The sequence below is a fragment of the Cornus florida genome, unplaced genomic scaffold (assembly GCF_030987335.1).
Source record: "Cornus florida cultivar Cherokee Brave unplaced genomic scaffold, ASM3098733v1 CherokeeBrave_3.0.0_Hap2_Chr02, whole genome shotgun sequence".
NCBI lineage: Eukaryota > Viridiplantae > Streptophyta > Magnoliopsida > Cornales > Cornaceae > Cornus > Cornus florida.
Window position 1 is genome coordinate 299,623 of NW_026775572.1, and position 25,715 is coordinate 325,337.

General features: G+C 38.9%; 1 protein-coding gene across 4 annotated transcripts in view; it reads right to left on the reverse strand.

The window, feature by feature from the left end:
* LOC132289974 (protein kinase and PP2C-like domain-containing protein) overlaps window positions 1-23,911 on the reverse strand; it is a 49,762-nt gene extending 25,851 nt beyond the window's left edge. For all 4 annotated transcript variants that reach the window (XM_059790036.1, XM_059790038.1, XM_059790037.1 and 1 more), the window contains exons 1-5: window positions 23,624-23,911; window positions 23,315-23,432; window positions 23,006-23,172; window positions 6,900-6,967; window positions 6,513-6,736 (exon numbers count right to left, since the gene is read on the reverse strand). In XM_059790036.1, coding sequence (XP_059646019.1) covers window positions 6,513-6,736; window positions 6,900-6,967; window positions 23,006-23,172; window positions 23,315-23,432; window positions 23,624-23,732 — 686 coding nt within the window. In that variant the 5' untranslated portion in view covers window positions 23,733-23,911. The remainder of the gene's footprint in view (window positions 1-6,512; window positions 6,737-6,899; window positions 6,968-23,005; window positions 23,173-23,314; window positions 23,433-23,623) is intronic.
* Between the last annotated feature and the right edge of the window lie 1,804 nt (window positions 23,912-25,715).

The following is a 25,715-nucleotide window of genomic DNA, read 5'->3' on the forward strand; positions in this document are numbered from 1 at the left end:
AAGAGATACAAGAAATCGATATAAAAGAGTTAGAGATTCAGACTATCCCTGCCATATAGCATAATGACTCCATGGTGCTGTCTAAGATGTTATCCCAACTATTAAAAAGTATATGCATGCTGCATAAACCTTTGTAGATTGCCTTAAGCATCTGTAGGATGAAGTAATTTACTAAATAACTAACCATCCTACTGGATGAATGCAACAATTTATGAATAACCATAAATGATCTTTTCTTTCATTTTCTTTTCAACAAGTATAGGAGAAAATAACCGGGCCAGAAAGAAGAGAGAAAGAAAGACAATAAAAAGGTAGAGTTATTCAAACTTTTATGTTCAAGAATAGATTGTTATTGATGTTTGCAGTTAGATCAGCCTTCTCATGCCCATCAAACAGGGAAAAGAGAGAGGAGGGTGGGGGGTTTACATCAACCTTCTCATGATGTCAATATTTCCATATAAAGCCAAATGACGAGGAAACAGCCTCCCCCCACCCCTCCCTCCTCCCAAAACCCGCTTTCCCGGATTAAAGTAGATGTACCAATGATGACTAAAGTATTAAACTACACTGGTACACACATAATTAAAATTTCTGAAGAGCAAATTCAAAGTGCATTAAAGGAAAGTAGCCCGGATATGTTCCACTTCTGCATTCAGGTCAACAGTATTTTAAACAGCAAGCTCAGGTAAGAACTTTCAGTAGCACCATAAATTATTCACTTTTATGCTAGGGGGTAAGAGGGTTTTAAACTGCAAACACAAATAAAATTTTCAACTAGCCTGAGAATCCTAAATTTTTTTAAACATTAATAATAAGAATCATAAAAGGTATGCATGTTTTTATTCAGATCCAAGACCAAGTCTCTAGACTTATCATAGTAAGTTCAGCTAAAAACTTCCACTGGCCCTCAGAATTATTCGCTTCTGTCTTAGGGGGTAATGGGGTTGAATTTATTTGCTTCTATCTTTAGGGGGTAATATATACCCCAGTTTCACAAGGTATTAAGACTGTGGACTCAGTTGAGAAATTCAAGAATATATATGGGGCTGTGGAGCAAGAAGGTAAATTGCAAGTAATGGAAGAGCACAAATCTTCTAGGCAGAGAAAGAAACCATATGTGCCTCCTTCAGACAGAATAACGAGAGGAATGCAAGCAGGCAGTGGTTCACTGCCATTGTCTCAATAATGTTAGGGGCTTGGAATGTGAGAGGTCTTAATAGACCTCCCATGCAAAAGGAAGCAAAGCAGTGGATTCTAGAAAACAAATTTGCTTTTGCTGTCCTTGTGGAAACTAGAGTGAAGGAAGGTAAGGCATCCAAAATTCAGAAAAAACTTTGTCCTCAATGGAGTTGGTTGGCTAACTATAAGTCTAGCTATTTGGGAAAATTTTGGATTGGTTGGAATCGAGCTTTATTTGATGTGGAATTGATACAAGAAGATGCTCAAGCAATGCTAGTTCAAGTGAAACATATTGTGTCTGGTAAAAAAACAAATTTATTACTAGAGTTTATGCTGCAAATAGAGTTAAAGAAAGAAGAGATTTGTGGAAATCTCTTAGGGCTCAAGCTGAAAAAATTTCAGGCCCTTGGATTGCTGTGGGAGATTGGAATATTATTAGATATAGTCATGAGAAGAAAGGTGGTCTGCGAGTTCCTCAATGTAGATTGGATGAATTCAACAGCTTAATTCAGGACATAAGTATGGAAGATCTTCCCGTAAATAATGGTGAATGGTCTTGGAGTAACAAACAGAACTTACAATCAAGGATTAATGCAAAGTTAGATAGAGTTCTTGTGAAATCTCAATGGCTGCAGCAATTCACTGATTTAAAGGTTTCTCTCACACCTGGCTCTTTGTCTGATCATTATGGTATGGCAGTTCAATGGTATTTTGATTGCTCCCAAAACCTTTTAAATTCCTCAAAATTTGGTGTCTACATGATGAAGTTGAATCAGTTGTTTGTAAGGCATGGGAGAAGGATGTTACAGGGAGTCCTTTACATATTCTACAGAAAAAATTAAGAGCTGTGAAGGCAGATGTTAAAGAATGGAACAAGACTAAGGGTACTATTTCTGAACAAATCCAAGTAGCTAGAGATGATTTACATCTAGCTCAAATGAAATTGTTACATCAGCAAGTTGATCAAGATTGCATAGACAGAGAGAGAGATCTGACAGGTAAATTGCAACAAGCTTTGGAACTTGAAGAAATTTATTGGGCTCAAAAGTCTAGGATAATGGCTGCAAGAAGGGGATAAGTGAACTGCTTTTTTCCATAATGTGGTTAGACAAAGGAGATGCTCAAATTCTATTACTCAACTGCAAAATTCCAATGGTGAGATGTCGGCTGATCCTAATACTTCAAAGACTGGTTGGTTACTTTCTATGATGAATTGTACAAGAAACAAGGAGACATTGTGGCCGCGCTGAAGACCCCAAGAAAGGTTCTAAGTAATGAAGATGCTCAGAGTTTAGACTGTGGTATATCAGCAGAGGAAATTAAAGGTGGTGTTATGCAATTTCATCCTGATAAGGCACCAGGTCCAGATGGATTCCCAGCCAGATTTTATCAACATTATTGGAGATGTATTGGACAAGATGTGATTAATGCTGTTAGTTACTTTTTCACTGAAAGTACCCTTCCACAAGGTATCAATTCCACATTTTTGACCCTCATTCCCAAGGCAAATCATGGTGACAAAATTGCTAATCACAGGCCCATTGCCTTGTGTAATTTGGCTTACAAAATTATATCCAAAATTTTGGCAAATAGACTGAGTAAAGTTCTTCCCAACATCATTGGTCCTGAGCAAGTTGCGTTTATTAAAGATAGAAGGCTTCATTACAATACTCTGTTAGTATCTGATCTAATTAATGGATTTAGAAAAAAACATGGTGATCCAACTATTGCTTTGAAGGTTGATTTGAAGAAAGCGTATTATTCTGTTGATTGGGATTTTATTCAGAAAGTGTTACAAGGACATGGGTTTAGTGACAAATGGATCAAATGGACTAATGTTTGTATTAATTCTCCAAAATTCTCAGTTCTGTGTAATGGTGTTCCAGCTGGTTTCTTTTCTGCTTCCAGAGGTATAAGACAAGGCTGCCCTCTCTCTCCTCTGTTGTTTGCATTTGTCACAGAATACTTCAGTAATTTGATGGAGACTGCTATTGTTGAGGGTAAGATCAAAGTGTCAAAGGCTGTGTCACAGAAAAATATGAAGATCTCTCATACTTTTTATGCAGATGACCTCTTAGTGGAGGTCAAAGCAGACATATCTACTGTCAAAGCTATTGATGAGCTTCTCCAACAGTTTAAACAAGCCACTGGTCTTCAGGTAAATAAAGAGAAAAGTTCTGTTATTTTCTCTAAATCTGTCAGAGGTAGAAGAAGGATCTCCAACATTCTTCAATTTCAAACTGAAAACTTTCCTTTCAAATACTTTGTCTTGCCTTTGTCTAACAACAATTTAAGAACTGGTGATTTCAGAATGCTTGTGGATAAAATTAATGGGCGGTAACTCATTGGAAGACCATCAATCTATCTATCGCAGGAAGGATTGAATTGTTGAGGTCAGTTCTTTATTCTTATCTGTATCACTGGGTTTTTGGATTTAAAATTCCTTGGGAGGTAAAAGTTGATTTAGAAAGGAGATTCGAATGTTTCTTGTGGAGTGGAAAATCAGATGTTAAAAAGATTTCTCAATTGAAATGGAGTCAGGTGACCTTGCCAATTTCAGAGGGAGGCTTTAATCTTAGGAAAATTCAAGACATAGATGTGGCTGCCAAAATGACTTTATGCTGGGATTTTGTTCAGAAAAAGAATAAGATGTGGATTCAGTGGCTGCATGCAAGGTATCTTCAAAGAGTGTCTTTTTGGAATGTTGTTCCAAACACTACTGATTCCCCTATTTGGAAACAAATTCTAGGGGTTAGACAATTGATTTTACAAAACTTAGAGTTCAGAATTGGAGATGGGCTGCAGTTCAGGTTGCTTACAGATCCTTGGTGTGAAAACCAATCATTAATCCAGAGGTTTGGGGCTACATTGTTTAGACAAGTGGATAGAAAGACTTTTTTAGCAGACCTTATTGTCAATGGAAGATGGGATAGACCTGAGTGTATACCTGAAACAGTGTTTGGTGTTATTCAAAGGCTAAAGATTGTTGCAGGTTCAGATATTATAGGCTGGAAAACTGGTAGTTTCTCTCTGAAGGCAGCTTGGAATTCATGTAGATTCATAAACCCAACTTTGAATTGGCGTGATCTCTGTTGGAAGCACTGCAGGCCTCGAATTGCAGTGGTGGTGTGCATTATTTTACACAACAAGAATTTATCCTTGATTAATTTGCAGAAAAGAGGCATCACTATTATTGCTATATGTCACAACTGTATGAGGAATGTGGACTCCAATGATCATCTTTTTTGTACTTGCAATTATGCTCAACAGGTTTGGCATGAGATTTTTTCCCTTCTTCACATTGATAATCCACATTGTATTTCTATGATGCAAATGGTGGAATGGTTTGGACAGCAGACCACTACTGATTCTACCAAATCAAAAGTGTTGAGCTCAGTTTTTCAACTGCTATTTGGAAAATTTGGGTTATTAGAAATGAGGCTTTGCATAATGGAGTTCAAACTCAAGCTACTCAGGCTGCTCAGTCGATTATATGGGAGGTTTTGTCACATCTCAAACTCAGATTAGAAGACTTCCTTCTCATTTTTTAATGAGGAAGTGTTTTCTGGTCTGCTTGATTGTTGCTGCAGTGTGCTAAGGAATTTCCGTTTGCAGTGTACTGGACCATATGCTCATTCTACTTCAGAGAACCATTTTTTGGTTTTTTGTTATTTTTTTCTTAGGTTTGGTTTGTTTTTCTTTGCAAATGGATATTTTCCATTTTTTTGGTTTGTGTTGGAGGTTTTTATACCTACTGTTGTAATTGTACTATTTTGCTTTATTATATATATATATAAAAATAAAAAATAAAAAAAGGGTTGAAACTTCCACTGGCCCTCAAAATTATTCGCTTCTGGCTCTCAAGTGAGGAACTTTCAATGACCAGAAAAGTGGTGACATTTTTGGACATTTAGTGTAAGAAGCTATAAAGGTATAGAAATTTTATTAAATTAGATTGCTTTGTGAAATATAAAGATCCAAAGCATAAAATAAACTTTCTGGGTATGACAAAGCATGAAATAAACTTTCTGGATTTTGTATATGACAAAAAATGTCAATATATGAGCTCCTACTCTGTTCCAGCTTTGATTTAAAACTTCTCCCATCAAAGATCTAGTTATTCAAAAGACATTATATAATTTAAAAGTAGTGAAAAAAACAGTTCCTATATAATTCCATCACTTCATCCATTAACAAATTGCAATTAACAATATGAAAACCGAAACATCAAGAGTAGTAAATTCATTATATGTGTTTGGGTATTAGTCAACCATAGCAATAATACTTGAGATTGTGACACAACTCAGTTGTTTTAACAAATTCATAACCTAGTTCATCACAATTAGAACAACAATAGCATAGAAAAGAAGTTGCGTGCGGAAAACCAATACCTTCTTCTAACCAACATTAACAGAAACAAGTAGATATGTTTAGATACTTAGAAAAACACATAGTTAACTAGTTCCAATTTCTACAAGAACTCAAATGGATGGTTCAATATCCAAGGGACCTCCAAATGATACCTCAATTGATTTGTAATGTACTGACCAAGTAAATACCTGGGAAATTTTATTAAACAAGGGAAGATCTAGCACAAACCTTGGCTTAATTCCAAAATACAGGACCTTTATTAGGAATTTACAACTCAAAATAATTTATTATAGAATCGACTGGATTGGCTGGCCGATGTGTGCTAGCAGCAGATCATAAGTTCATAAAATCTACCGATCTACTGAATCTTATAAGACGACAAGAAGTTTTTTTCCTAGCTGTGACAAGGTTATAGTGTAGAGACAGCTGGCCCACTTAATCGATTTTTCCAACAGCCTCTACCGCTGATGCAACAGAAGTTAGAATGTTTATAAAATTTTAAGCATCACATTAGTCATCTCTCACTAACCTATAGTTGGCTATCTCAATGACTGAGATCTAGCAGTCTAAAACACTTGTAATTAACAAGTTTTGGTTGTTAAAAACAGTTCTTAAGAATTCAACTTATCAACAGGGTTTAACTGGCAGTTATGGTGACAACACATTGCAACCACTTTCAACCATACTTGACGTGCTTTTTAAAGCCCAGCCCACTCAAAGTTCAAATAATTTGGTGCATGTTAAAATTTCAGAAAGAAAGCATAATTATATTATCATTAATTATTTTTCATCAATTTTTGGTTCCAAATGATAATTTTGAAAATTAATGCCAAATATCACAAAATCAATAAATAAAAGTATAGAACTGCACTTCGAATTTGTTATTTAGTCCAAATTGGATGTAAGTATTGCAAATTCACTAAAAGATACATAAACAGCCTTCAGTTTGTCCAAATTCTTACTTGATTAATACTCCAAAACTGAAGACATCTGATTTTTCAGTATGTATCTCCTTCCTTAATATTTCAGGTGCCATATAGAGGAGTGTGCCAACCATATTCTTTTTATGGAAACCACCAGTCGGTTTGCCAGATGATCTCCAATTCTCATAAGAAATTTGTTTAAGATCTTTCTTGTATTCTGCCAAACCAAAGTCTGCTAGATGTGGACAAAGATTTTCATCAAGCTGCATTTTGTTGAAATAAAAAATATATATAATAAATAAAAGAGTATATTATTCAACCATTCTAATCTGGAACTGATCAAAAGTTGCAAAAGAAATTGATGGAAGTTTAAGAAAAATAAGTAAATCGAATGAAGATCAGTGCAGGAAATCATGGTTGAATTACAAGAATATTCGCTGGTTTGACATCCCTATGTACAATCCCAAGGTTATGCAGAAATTGCAGAGCTTTTGCTGTAAAACGGGAAACACAAGCATTATACATCAATCATCCAAACTATAGTGTATCATACCTTCATAAAACAAAGAAATCAAACAACAGATTAGAGATACGATAATAAGCTTTATAACACCTCTTAATCAGCTCAAGATGAGTAGATGAAAGGATACCATTCATTACCATTTAATAGTACAATCACTGTCAGTTCTACAGGGACGGAGGGAAAAACATGCGGGTGGGTGGGAGAAGGGAACCAACTTTAGTTACAAAAGTAGAATAACTCAATTTCAATTATCATTACATAATCAATCCCTGATTATCTTACTCATGTAATATGTGTTCTCTTATTTAGCGTCTCTACCCTCTTCTAAAAATTCTAATACCTTTTTAAATCCCCCTATCTGTGAACAGGCTAGAGCATGAAGGAGAGTCAAATCTGAAAGCTTTAAATAGTGCAAAAAGTCAGTAAGAAGCAAGCTCGCTCAAAATTATTAGAACTTTTCAGCTTGTGCGTGCGCGTGGTGGGAGGGAAGCTAGTTCCTATACCGCCCAATACATATTGGTATTAGCAATTTAGCATAGACCTATCAAATTTTCAAACCAATATCCAAATAAGTTAAAAGTAGTGTTACAAACAATAAAATGAAAGATATAACTTCTTTTTATTGAACTCAAAATTACTTAACAACTATTATTTCTTAAAACATACAACTATTGTTTCCCAAAAGAAACATGTTACCAAATGCAATGATTTAAAATTTAAACATGAAAAGTGACATGGTAATACATTTATGAACAAGAAATTATATTCATGTTTAAGTATTTGTATATGTGAAGAGCTACAAAGACTAGAATAATAATGAAATCAATAACATCACTAGTTTCATGAATAAAGCACATACACCACTAAACCATCTGTGAAACCTTTTAAGTACGTAAAAATGGGGCCCTTCTATAAGTTCATAAACTGGCATTCAAGGTAGGTCAGCAAAGTTGTCTGGCACACCGCACACCAATCTTCAAAAAGAGCTGTCCTAGAAATTTGAGCTTCTACTAGTGCCACTTTTCTAGAAATATATTATATAAGGAATTATTAAATCAAGAAAGGATCTTCTTATAGTGAGCAAAAGGTTGAATTTTCTTTTACACTATTTATGTACACTTTAAAGATAGTATCAATAATTCAGTACATCAATTTATGTGGAATGTCACAGATCTATACAATAATGAATGTCGTGAAATTTTTGCTAAATTATGTAATGTAGTACACTCAGCTCATTTGAAAGTATCAACTTGCAATAAGTGAAAAACAATCTAATAGGCCCAAAGTGAATGCTTCTAAGAGGCAAAGCTACAAAAATTCATCATTGCAAAATTACTTGAATATTAAAAACGTTATAGATGAATTGTAAATTATTTTCACTATTCATAGAAAATCATATTCCATTTTCGCCATATCCATGCCTACAGCCACGGAAGCTTTTTCAGATATTTGAACAAATATTATAATGACTTTAATATTTACTTATTAATATTTTCTTTTTATCAAATATCTGTTATTATGTGCCTTTAAAACTTGCACAGCATGTGATAAGATCACTAGTAATTAATCTTTGTAATGTTCCTTTTTGGCTGCTTTCATGAGAGCCCTCGACGGTCAGAAGTTGTCGTTTTTGGAGGTCACAAGCCTCCCTCGTCTGGATCTGCAAGGAGAGGTGGAGCGCATTTCTTCGCTCAGTGGTCATGTGTTTAGGGTGGACTATCACAGCACCTCTACTTGTGAATTCATGATTAGATCATGTCTTGTTGGGAGATTCAACAGAGAAGTGGGGACTTTGGAGGAGATCGAAAAGTGGGCTTCAAAGATTTGGCGGATCTCGTGTGGGGTTTGGGTTTTGTCGCTGGCCGATGGTCTTTTGCTGTTCCATTTCCCGTCGATTATGGAGGCACAGAAGGTTTTTGATAAGGGAAAGAAATCACGGGGAGATGCACAGTTGCTCATCGACCTTTGGTGCTACAAGGTTGGGTGCTTTGGGTTGAGAAAGAAGGCTAACCACCAGAGAATCATCATGTACGGCCTTCCTCTGCATTTATGGTTCCTCTACATTTATGGCATCAAAAGCTTTTTGTTGCTGTTGGGGATTTATGCGGAGGTTTCTGGGATGTTGAGGCGTATGAATTGAGCAACACGGAGAGGATTGTTGTTACTGTGGTTAAAGGCGGTGAGATCCAGGAGTCTATTGTCATGGAGGACAGGTAGTGGGCCTTCTAAATCTCTTCAACAGAGTAAATCGCTCCTTCCCTTGTGACGGTTTCCATGTCCTGCACCAGAAGTGATGATTTGAGGCCACCAGAGGCGACGGGTAAAAGGTTACGACCATCTCACAGGTCTGGGATTGGGGCTGGGAGTGAGCCGAAGCTTCAGAGGATGGATCTGCAGGGTCGCCGGACTCATGGACAGGGACTAGTGATGATGCACGCGCCAAAGGCGAGTGGGAGGGATGTCAGTGGGACACGTGGATGGAGGACGGTTGCCTCCCGTTGTGCGTGGAAGACAGCTAATGCATCACATGACGAGGCATGTGAGGTTAGGGGAGGTTTGAATTCTACTTCTGATGGGCCTGGTAGGATTGGGCTAATCAACGTGGGCCAATGCAAGTTGATTCAAGGGTTGATGGTTGGGTTGGGCATGTTAGGCCCAAGTCTTTTAGGTTAACCTCTCTTTCTGGCCTGTGCAGGTTGTTTTGAGGGTTATTTGTGGGGCTGGGCATAATAGGCCTAAGTCTCTTGGCCAACTTCTGTTTCTCGGCCTGTACTTGCTAAGGCCAAACACTCTAATGATAGGGTGGTGAGTTAGGGCCCAAATAGGTGTTTATCCGTTTCTATCACTGGTTTGCAGCCCAGCCCACCTTCTGTGTTGGTACCCAGCTTAGAGTCTCACGGCCATCTTCATGACTCAGCACAATTGAAGGCGGACTTGAGATATTGGTCAAAGTCGGAGAAGGAGAATTGGGCAAACGTATGTATGAACAAGAATAAGGGTGCTGGTTTGAGATCGAAGAAGTTTAGGCACAGTGAGTGTTGTCAGAATTGGCTCTCTGGGAACAGATTTGGTTCGCTTCAGTCGAGTTTTATATGTGATGACGAGAATGGCAGTTGTGCATCCATCAAGGAAAATGGCTATTCTTCTAGTAAGTCGCATCAATCCAGTAAAAGATGGACGAGAAAAGACAAGCAAAAATGGGTCGCCCGCAAGGTTATTCCTGAACCTAGTATGTACCCTCTTCCTTCTCTAAGAGCTCTCTCTCTGCTCCTTCTTTTGTTTCTACTCCTTTTGGGGTGTTGAGGAGCGAGGTGGGGGAGGATATTGATGGGAAGTCTCGGATGCTATCGCCAATGGTGGAGGTGGATTCCGCTGATGAGGTGTTGGATATGGATGTTATTAGGTTTGGGGCTTTTGGGCCGTCAGAAAGGGATGGGACGATCAGTTTGCTTGTTGATGGGGGTATTGATCGGAACTGTGATGGGCATGATGACTCTTGCTCTGATTTCTCCTCCTCTTCTTTTCAGTATGGTACATCTGGGGATGAGTTGGGTGGGCTGGTGGAGCCTCATTTGGGTCTGTGTTTACCCAAGGGTGATGCTCTGGTGTCATCTCAGACAATTAGTGTGCCAGATATGATTACAGTTTGCGTGAGCAAAGATATCTGTATAATCCTCAGTGATGAATCAGCTTCTTTGTTGGTTAAGGAATTGCAGAAGCACAGGTGTTTAACTGATGATTTGCCTACTATTGATCCAGATCCTTACACTAATGTTAAGAAGGTGGGGTGGAGGAGGCTGAGGGAAGTGATGTTGATGGGAGCAGGGATGATCTTGTAAGAAGAGGAGGAGGTAGGTCACTCTAATCTGGGGATAGTGGATCCTCTGGCGGTTGTGCGTCCGGAGGGTATAGACAGTGATTTTGATAAGCAGAAGTGTGGTGACTTAGGCAAGGATTAGGTTATGGCAAATATCAGGGCCATTAGTGAATTGCTAGGTGTCTCTTGCAAGGGCAATCGAGATCAAGCCTTAGCAATTCTTCAGGCTACGGTGGAGGGGGGAGAAGGGGAGATGATTCAGTTTTCTAGAAGAAGGAACAAAAGGAAGAAGATTCATCCTTCTTGGAGAGGGGAGAGGGAGCTGAGAAATCTCTGTTCTAACGTGAACTATAATAGGAAGCTAGTAGGGGAGAAAGGAAAGGGGTAGTGATAAGGAGGGAGGGAAGGGTAATGGTGAGGTGGGTGTTAATGTTTCCTTATAAAGCTATGAATTTTATCTTGGAATGTCCATGGCCTCAATGACCCGGGCAAGAGGAAGGTGGTGAAGATGGCAGTGAGAAAATAAGGGATTCATTTGGTGTGTCTCCAAGAAACGAAGATTGATTTTAGTAGGTTCATTGAGTAGGAGGCTCTGGATTCAGTAGGGACCTCTGGAGGCATTCTTCTCATGTGGGATAGGAGATGGATGGCAAAGGTGGATGTTTATAGGGAGCGTTTCTCTCTGTCTTGTGCTTTTGCGATGGAGGAGGATGGTTTTTCTTGGGCCTTCTCTAGTGTGTATCGGCCAGTGGATGACTGTGAAAGGCCTGTGCTGTGGGAGGAGCTTAGTGGGGTGAAGGGGATGTGGTCTCTTCCTTGGTGAGTGGCAGGAGATTTTAATGTGGTTAGATCCCCGTCGGAGAGATCTACAGGTAGTACATGGACTCCGGCTATGATGCATTTTTCGGAGTTTATTGATGGACATTAGCTTATCAATCTTCCTTTAGAGGGAGCTGCTTTTACTTGGTCCAGAGGTAGGGAGATGCCTATTCTTTCCCGCCTAGATAGATTCTTGATTTCTGGAGAGTGGGAAGAGAAGTTTCCGGACGCAGTTCAGGCTGTTTTGGCTAGGGTGACGTCGGACCACATTCCTTTGCTTTCGGACTGTGGAGGTTTGAGACCTCGTTGTACCCCTTTCAGATTTGAGAACATGTAGCTTAGAGCGGTGGATTTTCAGGGAATGGTGCGGTCTTGGTGGGAGGAGGACATGGTGGTGGGAACATTGAGTTTTATTTTAGCTAGAAAGCTTCCCCATCTGAAAAACAAACTCAAAAGATGGAATAAAGAGGTGTTCAATAATCTGGAGTGGAGGAAGAATAAGGCCCTCACTGACATTGCAGAGATTGATAGATTGGAAGCAGTGGGTGGTCTTGTTGAGCCTCAACGTAATAGGAGAGCAGCTTGTCAGGAAGAATTTGTTGAGATTGCAGTTATGGAGGAAATCTCGTGGCGACAGAAATCTCGGGCCTTGTGACTCAAAGAGGGAGACCGTAATACAAAGTTTTTTCATCGAACTGCTAATACTCATAGGAGGGGCAACCATATTGGGTGGATGTGTGTGGACGGAACAGTGTTGATTACTGAGGAGGTGCGTACGGGGATCGTTTCTTTTTATCAGAGGTTATACACTAAGCCTCTACATTGGAGGCCACGGCTTGATGGTCTTCACTTTGATTCTATTTCAGTTGAGGATAGTGATGGGTTAGAGAGCCCCTTTACGAAAGAGGAGGTTCTGATGGCTTTGAAGAGTTGTAATGGTGACAAGGCTCCAGGTCCGGATAGCTTCACAATAAGATTTCTTTTAGACAGGAGGTTATTGGCAGTTTTCATGAGTTCCATTCTAATGGGAGGTTCGAAAAGTCGCCGAATACTTCTTTTATTGCTCTTATTCCTAAGAAGGGCGGAGCTTCTGACGTAAAGGACTTTACACCTATTAGTCTGATTGGGAGTATGTATAAGCTTATCGCTAAAGTCCTTGCGTTAAGATTGAGGGAGGTTCTGGATGGAGTCATTTCAGAGTCTCAGAATGCGTTCATTGGGGGTAGACAGATCCTGGACTCCGCTCTTATTGCCAGTGAATGTGTGGATTTTAGGCTTAGTAGCGGGGTTCCTGGAGTTCTGTGTAAGCTGGATTTCGAGAAAGCCTATAATCAAGTTTGTTGGAATTTTTGTTTTATCTATTAGAGATGATGGGTTTTGGAGAGAGATAGAGGAAATAGATTGAAACATGCGTTTCATCTATCAGATTTTTGGTGTTGGTTAATGGGTCTTCATCCCAGTTTTTGGCAGTTCTCGTGGCTTGAGGCAAGGGGACCCTCTCTCCCCTTTCCTGTTCATTATTGTTATGGAGGCTCTTAGTAGGTTGATGAGGAGGGCTGTGGCCTTGGGGCTCATACGAGGCTTCAAGATTGGTCCAGATGCAGCTCATCAGTTGGAGATCTCTCACTTGCTTTTCGCAGATGACACTCTGATTTTTTGTGAAGCAGAGGTGTCCCAATTGAGATATTTGAGATGTATCCTGGTTTGCTTTCAGGCTATTTCTGGGTTAAAAGTTAACGTGGGAAAGAGTGTGCTTGTCCCTGTGGGGGAGGTTCAGGAGGTGGATTCTCTTACAACTGTTTTAGGGTGTGGGATGAGCTCCTTCCCTATTTCTTACTTGGGCTTGCCTTTGGGTGTCTCATCAAGGAGGGTGGGAAGTTGGGACCCGGTGATTAAGCATTTCGAGAGAAGGTTGGCTTGGTGGAAAAAGCAATATCTTTCGAAAGGAGGAAAAGTTACTTTGGTGAAGAGCACTTTATTCGGTCTTCCATCTTATTTTCTTTCGCTTTTCCAGATCCCCTCTTCTGTTGTTGGAAAACTTGAGATGCTTCAACGAAACTTTCTATGGGGCGGTCGGGGGGAGGAGTTTAAATTTCATCTTGTCCGATAGGAGCAGATTTGCAGGCCCTTTAAGTTGGAAGGTCTAGGGATTAGGAGATTGGCCCCCTTCAACACTCCTAGACAAGTGGTTATGGAGATTCGGCAGTGAAAGACATAGATTATGGAGGAAAGTTGTTTCATGTCGGTTTGGGGAGGAGTGAGGGGGATGATTAGCTAGACCGGTCAGATCTTCAGTCAGCATGGGGGTGTGGAAATCCATTGGGAAGGGTTGGGATGAGTTCTCTAAGCATATTAGATTCGGAGTTCGGGAAGGAAGGGACGTCCGGTTTTGGGAAGATCCTTGGTGCAAGGACCGTCCATTGTCTTGCTTGTTCCCAAGGTTGTTCAGGATTGCTGTTGATAGACATGCTTTAGTTGCTGACTACTATCGTCTTCATAGCAGTAGGTTGTCTTGGGATGTGCAGTTCCGGCGATCCTTTCATTATTGGGAGTTGGATGACGTCACTAGTTTGCTGGACCTTTTGTATAGACAGGAGGTGGATGACACTGGTTCGGATTCCTTGACTTGGGTGCTTTCTTTGTAGGGGACTTTTTAGGTCCGGTCCTTCTTTTTTTGCCTTTTTCAGGTTTCATGGTACCACTTTCTCGTGGAAAACGGTTTGGCATTCGAAGGTTCCTCTTAGGGTGGCCTTTTTTGTGTGGACTGCTACTTGAGGTAAAATCTTGACTCTGGACAATTTGAGGAAGAGAAGACAAGTCATTGTCAACTGGTATTGTCTGTGTATGAATGATGGAAAGTCTGTGGATCACCTTCTCTTGCATTGTCCTGTGGCTCATGATTGCTGGAGTCTTATTTTGGGTCTTTTTGGCATCCAGTGGGTTATGCCCCGAACCTCAAGGGACTTGATTGATATTTGGAGGGTCCAAAGGATGGGAGCGCATGTTCGCGGTTTTTGGCGGGTAACCCCCCTTTGTGTTTGGTGGAGTCTCTGAAAAGAGCGGAATAGAAGATCTTTTGATGGGGGTGGAAATCTCCATTGGGGAGTTGAAATTTTCTATTATTTGTTCTCTTTTTAGTTGGGGTATGGGGAGAGATTGTATATCTTTAAATGAGAACATAGACTTTTTGGGGTCTTTGGGTCCATTGGACTTCCCCTTCCCCCTTGTTTCGGTTTTTTGTACAGCTCTTGGGACGCGTTCCCCTCTTGAACGCTTTCTATTACATTTTTACTCATCAAAAAAAAAAAATTTATCTTCATCAATGATCTACTATTCTCTTGAGTAGCCTTCTTCAAAATCCAACAAATAATCTATGTGTTAATGATAAGACCTACTTTCCCCTGGATCTAAACAAATTGGTTCTTAGGAATAAGACAAAATAGGAGAATATTGTTGCCTTTAATAGATAATCAAATCAAGAGTAAAGTATAAAAAGAAGGAAAAGAGAAGAAAGAGGATGAGAAAAAGAGAGAAAGAGAGATTGGGGAAAGAGGGAAAGAATGAAAAGAATCATTTTATCCTTCCACCACATTCTATTTACACTAACAAGTTTCAAAAATTACAAATAAGCCCCAACATTATATAAGTAATAACAAATAAGCCCCTGACAACACTCCCCTCAAGCTGGTGCAAAGATATCTATCATGCCTAGCTTGACTAACATATTTTGCAAGCAAGTCTTGCTCACACCCTTAGTCAAAACATCAGTAACCTGATCACGTGTGTTGACGTATAGATTACAAATCAGCCCAATTTCCTTGATGAAGTGTCGATCGACTTCAATGTGCTTTGTCCTGTCATGTTAAGCTGGATTGCTCAAGAACAGGATAACCCAACTCACCCAACATCGTTCGTAGCCATAACAACTCACAAACTCCACGTGTCATGGATCTGAACTCAGCCTCTACACTAGATCTAGCTATTACAGATTGTTTCTTGCTTTGCCATGAAACAAGATTACCTCCAACAAATGTGCAATATCCTAAAGTAGGTCGTCGATCTGTCACAGACCCTGCTAATCAGCATCAGTATAGGCTTCAACACGCAAGTGGCCATGACGGCCAAAAAATTTCCCCTTACCAATTGAACCCTTGAGGTAGCGAAAAACATGATGAGCTGCCTCAAGGTGAGGTGTACGTAGAGCATATATAGCTAACTAATCACACTAACAGCGTAGGCAATATTTGGGCGCGTGAGAGATAAGTAAATCAATCTCCCAACCAATCGCTTAAATCTTTCCACATCGTCTAATAGGTCTCCATCTATATCATTAAGCCTATAGTTCTGCTCAATGGGAATATCAATAGGTCTAGCTCCAAGCCTGCCGGTTTTAGCCAACAAATCTAACACATACTTCCATTGAGAAATGAACACTCCTTTCTTCGATCTGCACACGTCGATGCCAATAAAGTATCTCAATGATCTAAGGTATTTAACCTCGAACTCTATCGCCAAGAATGACTTCATTTGATGAATCTCTTCTGGATCATTTCCAGTGATAACAATATCATCAACATATATAATAAGGGCAGTGGTGCAGCCCTGGTCCTTCTGGACGAAGAGAGTATAATCTAGCTGACTCTGTGTGTAACCTACTTTTTTCACAACAGTGTTGAACCTCTCAAACCAAGCACGTGGCGACTGCTTTAACCCATACAAGGCTTTATTTAGCTTGCACACTAAATTCTGACCATTGGCAAGCTTAAACCCTGGTGGCATAGTCATAAGCACCACTTCCTCCAAGTCACTGTGAAGGAAAGCATTATTTACATCCAGCTGATGTTAAGGCCAATTCAAATTAGCTGCCAAAGAAAGGACACGTATAGAGTTCATCTTGGCAACTGGAGCAAATGTTTCCAGATAATCAATCCCAAAGGTCTGAGTGAAGCCTTTTGCAACTAACCAAGTTTTATATCTCTCAATTGTTCCGTCTGTATAATACTTTATTGTGTACACCCATTTGCAGCCTACTAGTTTATTCCCCTAGGTAATGAAACAATATCCCAAGTACCATTCTTCTCAAGGGCCTTCATCTCTTCAAGCATAGCTTTCTTCCATGGAGTTTGACTGAGACCATCTGAAACACTAGAAGGAACAGATACAGAGGAAATACACGAAGTGAAAGCACGATATGTTAGAGATAAGGCATCATAAGATACAAACTGAGATATGGGATCTTTTGTATAACTACGAACACCCTTACGATAGGCAATAGGGACATCAAGATCAACAGGAATACTATTGGGAAAAAAAGCAGGAGTATCAATGTCAACTGAAGAATTACTCGGATTGAGGGAGACTTCTTGGTCCTAGGGTAAGTCAACGACTTGTTTTGCCCTCCTAGTGTAGACAATTGGTTGCTTTCCCTGCTGCAAATCACTTGTGTTAGGAGGATTAGGCATAGGCACCTCAACAAGAAGCTCCCCTTGAATGGAAACAGGCAAATGAATGGGGCATTTCCTCATAATGGACGACGGATTCTCTACCTCTATAGTAGTCTCCCCCTGTAGAGAATCCCGAACACTGGAAAAAAAAAAAAGGAACAGACTCAAAGCATGTAACATCCATAGAGACAAAGCGACGACGAATGGTAGGGTTATAACACCGATACCCTTTCTCAGCGGCGGAGTATCTAAGAAAGACACATCGGATTGCCTTAGGGTCCATTTTGTCCTTGCAATGATGAATGTGAACATAACAAACGCAACCAAACACTTTCGGAGGGACAATGAACAAGGCAGTGTGATGGTGTAAGACAGAGAAGGGGGATTGATAGCCAAGAACCTTAAAAGGCATGCGATTGATAAGGTATGTACCCGTTAAGGTTACGTCAGCCCAATAACTTTTAGGCACTCACATCCTAATTAGAAGAGAACGGGTGACCTCCATAATATAACGGTGTTTTCTTTCAGCAACACCATTCTGTTGTGGTGTATCGACACAGAAAGTTTGATGGACAATACCATTATCAGCAAAAAAAGAGGCAAGACTACCATACATAAACTCTCCTCTCCTCTATTATCAGATCGAAGGATTTTGAGGGGACAACCAAACTGAGTAAATATCATCTTATGAAAGGTTTTAAAAATGGAATGAACTTCATCTTTGGTTTTCATAAGATAAAGTTAAGTATATCGACTAAAGTCTTCAACAAGCATAACAAAGTAACGAAAACCAAGTAACGAAGTAGTAGATTCAAGACCCCACACATTAGAATGAACAAGCTGCAAATGAGCTGTACTTTTATTAATACTAATAGGATAAGAAACACGATATTGTTTAACAAGAACGCATGTTTCACAATTTGACTCAAAAGATTCAACAGAAGCAAAATGGGGAAGCACGTGCTTCAAAATAGGAAGAGGTAAATGATCCAGTCTATTATGCCATCGCATTAACAGATCTTTATTGACAATACTATTCCTAACACTAGATTGATTTGCAACATAATAAGAAATTGGCCTCGCGTTTAGCAAATACAAGCCATTGTCCTCACGTCCGCTTCCAATCGTCTTCCCCGTATCTGATAAGCATTAAATATTGCATATTCGAGCCCCTAAATATACGTAGGTTAGGACTTAAAGTGATACTTCTATCCATTGTTAGACTAATTTGTGTTTATTTCGTATTTGTAGGTACTTTCCCAAAGAAACGGTTAAAACCGGGACTTTAAGATGAAAAGACTGATATCGAAGCTTACAATGTCGTTGCCGATCATCTAAAGCAAGCTTGGAGTCAAAATGGTGAAATTTGGAAGAATTCAAGTGTCACAACTCGAGCCTAAGTCCCTTGCCTCGAGCACAAAACGAATAAGCTAAGAAATCCACTAAGGCAAAATAGCTCGAGCTGAGATCTCTAAGCTCGAGCCGAAACTCAAGTGCTCGAGCCTTTGCCAAAAAGCTCGAGCAGAATGTGCCTCAGAATATGAAAAGACGCTTCGGAAATTCCATATTACCAGGACCTCGAGCCAAAACCAAAGAGCTCGAGCCAAAGTCAAAAAGCTCGAGCCTTTGCCAAAAAGCTCGAGCCAGAGACTCGAGGCTCGAGCACCATTAAGGAGGGATTGAGCACTGTTAAAGAAGAATCCCAAAAATATTCTAAGTGTTGATGAAAAAAACGCTTCGGAAAAGATTTGAAGAAATTTGGCTAAGTATAGAAGTTAGGGCTCGAGCACCCTTCCAAATAGCTCGAGCCATTGACTAAATAGCTCGAGCCGAAGCTTCTAGGTTCGAGCCATTGATGATAAATACAGAACTTTAAGTTGCGGGATTTGTTCTAATTATGTCATATTTCATCCTAGACAGGCCAGATGACCCCAGAAGACCTAAAGCCCATCCACACTTTATTAGAAGTTAATTCTTCTATAAAAGGAGGCACAAGGCCACAGAAAAACTCTCTCTTGATTCATTCAATTTTTATCTCAGTTTTCTGTTCAGATCTAGTGGCGACTTTTAGGGTTTCTGTAGTTATTGAAAGTGAAGATCCGATGAAAAGAAGTGCAGTCCCTGATGATGAAAACCACAACAACACAGATGATATATTGCGTCGTCATGAGTAGTTAATTCCTCTTTTAGGGCATTGATGTAACCCGATCTGAGTATTATGGTTTGATTGTTCTAACTTTGGAAATTCAATAGTTTATGTATTTTGATTGCATGATTATGAGCGATTGAGTCACATCAATTGGTGTTTTATGAAATAATGGTTTTTGAATGATTAAAATATTGTCTTAGATTTAATTATTCTTTAATTGTTCTCAACCTATTCTTATTGTACGAGATGACGGCATAAGGGCTTCTCAACGTTAAGAATAGAGATCATGCAATGGTGTTCCAATGTTTTTCATGAATGAATATTTTCATAGGCTATGCCTAGGGAAGACGAGTTATACTACAAAATTAGTTAGAAGTTGGTAGGTGGATAGTTCATGCTAACCGAATATAAGTTATTATTAGTTGAAATTCATGAAACATCTTTCTTTAAAACCGAATTAAATGAATGTTATTGAGTTTAATTCATATAATACATAAATTGTTGAAATCCCAAAGTTGAATGGTTGACCATAATACGAAGTTCGTGGTGAAGTCAATCCCTAAGACTCTCTCTCTCTGATCTCTTTACTTTAATTTATTTTATTTTATTTTATATTCGTGACAAACAATCTTATCTCTCTGAATCAAAATCAGATTAATTGGACGCTTAAGTAAACACTCGTCTCTCTGTGGGTTCGACATCCTTAATATAGCTCTATTCTACAAAGATCCGTGCTATTGCAAGTGGTATATTTTGACACACATCAGTATCCAAGTCCTGAAACATACAGTGAGATGGAAAAAAGGTTACACTACAATTCAAGCCTTTGGTAATGTGACTGACAGAAAGGAGATTGTTGGTAAACTTTGGGACATGAAGAATAGAGGATAAGGTAAAATTAGGAGAGGCAAAAACAGTGCTCTTCCCCGCAATGGAGGTGAAAGTGCCATCAGCTACTCTAACTTTATCCTTACCAGAACATAAACTGTACGAAGAAAAATTAGATGCCATACCAGTCATGTGATCAGTGGTTCTTGAATGAATGATAAAGGGTGGCCCACCAGATAATGTGGAAACCTTATGTGCCAAAGCGAAGTTAGAAGTGGAAATGGAGGCATTTTGAGTTAGTAGATGTCGAAGAGCATCAAGATCAGCCTCGAACAAAGAACTCGGTGGCCCTGAGGAGGCATGGCTAGTAGACGAAGTCTCATGCTCTGCATTATGTGCCGTAGATAACCCCCTAAATGACCAGGCCTTGGCTTAGCATCCGCATGAGCAAGAGCTAGGGCGACCGTGTAGATTCCAGCATGTTTGCCTAGTGTGGCGCGTACTCCCACAGTGATCACACCTCAACTTGCTCTTGTCATCCTGTTTCCCTCCTTTTCGAGGATTAGGTTTGTTCCATTGTTGTGTGGCAAGAGCAGACCTCTAAGACAATGGTACTTCTAGCTCAGGCTTAGTGTATACAGGTGCAAACATAGCCTTCATTCTACTCTCCTCAGCCTGGATATATGAAAACACATCTCTAACAAAAGTAGGGGCTAGAAACCTGCCTAACACTTATACCATGGCATGCTCGTATCTAGGATGCAAACCACGCAAGAACTCATAGATTCGATTCCTTTCTACCATAGCACAAAATGCTTTAACATCAACTACACACATAGGTATGTAGTCTTGGTAGTGATCTAACTTTTCTTATTTACCACGTAGAATGTGGTAAAATGTAGTAAGAGTTTGGTCTTCCTGCTTGAATCTTGAAATCTGTTATTGGAATTCATACAGTTTTGCAAAATTTCTAACCGAGAAATACGTCTCTTCCACAGCCGTCCGTAGCTCTTTAGTTGTTTTCACAAACAGAAACCCTTCGTTGATCCGTGGTTGCATTGATTGCAACAACCACGTCATAACTAGTGCATTATTTGCACTCCACTCTTTGAATTCAGGATCACTCTTAGAGGGATACGTGACAGTCCCTTCAATATGGTCGATCATCCTACGACCAGTGATATGCATACGAGCACATACTGAGCCCACTTTATAGAGTTCGTCTCATCCAGCCTAAAAGTCATTAACAAAGGCCTGGATGGTGATCACTACTACTTCCCAATACTGGAGTCAGACTAGGAGAAGACCCAGCTTCTTTTGAAGTCACCTCTGAGCCAGACATTTTATCAAACAGTTTCTGGGTATACAATCCTCAAAAACAAAAGCAACAACAAAATACGTAAAGAACCACCTCTTTAACACGCAAACTTCAACTAGAAAGATTATTGTCTTCTAAGATGCATGAAAAAGCAACCACACAATCACCACATAAACCCAAGAAAGCAACAAAGTAGACCATACCAGAATCGCTAACCACAAAAAAAAAAAAAGATGTCGTTGCAGAACACGTGAACACGAAAAAAAAATAAAAAAATATAAAAAAAAAAACAATCGAGACTACAATAAATCAAAAACAGGTCAAAAAAAAAATGATTAACACTACTTCCTTGCAAACAAATCCCATCTTGGAATCTCTTCAAAACCTTTCACACCCACTAGGGTTTACACAAACTTGTCCTAAGGTTTCAACTACACATCTAGAGCTTTACAAACCATTCTCTGATACCATGTTGACTTTAAGAGATAATCAAATCAGAGTAAGTAAACAAAGTATAAGAAAAAGAAGGAAAAGAGAAGAAAGAGGATGAGAGAAAAAGAGAAAGATATTGGGGAAATAAAGAAAGAATGAAAATAATCATTTCATCCTTCTGCCACATTCTATTTATACTAGCAAGTTTCAGAAATTACAAATAAGCCCAAACATTATATAAGTAATAACAAATAAGCCCCTGACAACGAATATAACCGCAAAATAAATGGTATTTTTTATCACATGATATGGGGCATTAAATGCAACATTTTAACCATTTCAAGGAACCACAAGAAGATACATCAAACAGATATATAGCGCTTTTAGCAGTGTTAAACAAAACTCAAACAAGCATTTTTGTTTTTCTTTGGAATACTATCTATATAATGCCTTAAAGGGATTTTGTTTAATAGAAAGCACTTTCGTTTTGGGTTACACTTTTGTTTTTGTTTTTTGATTTTTGATTTTTTTACTCTTGTTTTTTATTTAATTTTGGCTTGGAGGATAAAAGCAAAAGAAAACCAAAAGGCCAAACAGCCAAAGAAAGTGATAGCAGAACTAGGAACCAGGAGAATGAAGGAGGGCTGGAAACATCCAAAAATCCTAAAAATTGAAATTTGCAGAGCATGAGCAGCCCCAGTGGAAACCAACACATTAAAGGATATTATCTAAGTTAACAATAGCATAGGTGGAAGCTCAAACATGAAATAGTTTGTAGGTATCAAACCCTTACTTCTCAAAGGAAGGTCAAGGGTTCAAGCCTCAGTAGAGGCATGTGTGTGTGAGTACCAACTATGAAAACAATAAAAAATAGTCTCCAGGTAGTATTCATCAACACATCATTCATATATATATATATATATATATATATAATTAGTGCAGCAATATGCATCCATCTTTGAGAGCCATTGCATGAATTTCCTAACATAGATAGAAGCAATGGATTGTTCTGCCAATATTATAGTATATATTATTTATTTCATAAATTTGTTGAATAGTATGCATATTATTTTTATTTATGAAAATAAGAAGTGTTTTAACGCATAATGTAACTAAGAAAATACAAAGAGGTGGAACATATTCCAAGCAATCAAATGTTAATAGTAGGAAACTAAGCATAAACAAGATCATTAAAGTGGTACCAAGCTGGACAATGATGGTGAGTGACTGATCGATACTGGCCCTCCACTCTTGAACATGTAGCTTCTCCGCTAGGTTGCCAGATTCATAGAACTTAAAGAAAAACATGTAATTTGGCGGCTTTGCATGTGCGGCCACTAGTGTGGCTATTCCAGGATGATCTAGATTGCTTCATTGTCACATTAGTAGACAAAGCAAAAGGTCAAAACTCATGAGCTAAAGAAGCACCACAGTCAAAAGTACAAAACTAACCATAAATATATATATATATATACATGCACTATACGTATAGAGAGAGAGAGCTGACTGACCATAATAATTGCAATTCCTTGTGGAATCTATCAATGTCTTCAGAGGTGGACAGAATGGGTTTTTTCACAGCAACCTTTTTCCCATCCAAAGTCGCTTCATAAACAACACTTTCTGCCCCTGTAAATAAAAAATAAAAAAAAAGCATACACCCGCACACACCAATTATAATTATAATTATAAAAAAGAACAAAAGAGAATGAAAGCAAGGCGTAAAAATGAAGGGTTAATGAATGAATTTCATCCCAACGTTTTAATTAATTTGTGTAGTAGGAAGGAATTGCATTAATTAGAGTAATGGAACATAATACCTCGAGCGATTGGGGATGAGAGAGAGTAAGAAGAAGGTGGGAGATGAAGAGGAATCGATTCGCTGCGGCAGCAACCTCGAATGCACGTGTTCGGCTCCACAATTACCATCCCTCCTTCTCTTTCTGCCCTTCTCTCTCTGTGTGTTTATATATTGTAATTTATACATTTGCGGAGGAAGGAACCAAGAAGTTTCCGTAGGATGAGAGGAGAGAGAATCGAGAATGAGGACATACAGAGACAGTTCAGTTATTGTGATAGTGTTTGATGGTAGTAGATTGGTGTGATAGATGGTTGGTTGCATATTTGTTGGTTATTTAAAAGTTTAAGCTATTAGGAAATGTTATAAATTTATTTATTTGTATTTCTTTCACTTTTTATTCAAATTGAATGTATAAATATTTTTTTGTAACATTCTTCGTCACGTGAACTTGCAACGCCTTTATTGCAATTGGGGCCACCCGAGGTGAAGACCCGGACACCTTCCAAACCAGACGTTTGGGTCAGATGCCTTGGTGGCGAAATGGTAGACACGCAAGATTCAAAATCTTATGCTAAAGAGCATGGAAGTTCGAGTCCTCTTCAAGGCATAATATTGAGAATGTTCATTGAATGAGCAATTCGATAAGAGAGCTCGAATCAAATCGGTATTGATATACCGATTCAATCCGAGCTATTGGAATTAGATTAAGTTCGGCAGCGGATCACGAAATCTTGGTGATCTTGTTTATCTAATGAACGGAGAGTCTGCTTTAAAATCGTCCGTCCACCAAAACCGAAAACAGTTATAGATGGTTTAACAAAACTTTGTAAGAAAATATCTCAAGAAATCGATGAAGATATAATTAGGTCTCACCAGGAGATTCAGTGTTTTACTACCAATCACAAGTTTCATGTTGGAGGCAGTATTCATACTGGAAATTATAATCAATGATTACTTTGTCAACTGCCATGGATCAAGGATTGGATCTGACTTTAATACCAACGATAACGAATGGGCGCTTGCCCATTTATCAAAAAACTTAGAGCCCTACTTCTCTACAGCTTAAAAGCATTTTTATTTTAAAAAATTGCGTTTAGATACCAAATTTAGTTAAGTAGAGCGTTTGAATTAAGTTATAATTTATAACTTTTTAAACTGTGTTCAGAGTAGATGTTGAATATTTTAGGTAACTCTTTTTCATTAGTCAATTATATCCTTTTATTTTTTTATAAAGATAATTATATTTATTCCTTGATAAAGTTGCTATTATGAAATATGGTATCATACTATTAAAGGATATTATTGTAAAATTAGCAAGAGAAATGTTTTAAAAAATATTGTTACAAAATAAATTGAAAAATGATTAAATTATCATAAGTATTTTTTATAATGTGTCACCAAACACCTAACATGCCTCTTTTACAGACCGAAATTTTTAACACCTCTGTTGATAAAAGCATTTTTTTATTCCAACAGCAACCCCAAACGAGCTCTTAAGTTATTGGGTAATGCTGCATACACACCCATTTAGGGATGGCAACAATGGCGGGTTTGGGCGGGTGTACCCTCCCCCGCCCCCCTCAACGGTTTAAAAACCCTACTCCCATCCCCGCCCAAAACCTCAAAAACAAGGAGACTTTCTACCCCATCCTCGCAACCGTTTAACATTTTTACCCCTGCGGGTACCCGCCCCGCCCGTTTAAAACCATAATTTATTTATTGTTGAAATAGATTTGTTTTTTTTTTTTTTTTTCAGTTCTTCATCATTGTAACTTTCATTCTAATCAAATTCATTTGTTACTTTAATATTGTTATATAGGGTACTTAATATATATACCGGGAAGTATATATACTAATGAAACAAAAGTACTCGAGCAATTTGCCTATCTAAACGGGGTGGGGCGATGCGGGGCGACCTTCCCCCGCCCCCGCACCAAACCCGTGCGGGTTTTTATTACGTCAAATCATCCCCGCCCAAATAAGTTAAACGGTCCCCCAAAACCGCTAAAAATGAAGCTGGGCGGGGCGGGTCAAATTGCCATCCCTACACCCATTTCACTTCCTATCAGAATCCGATGTGGGTACTTTGTCTTGTTCTGTGCAAACCAGAC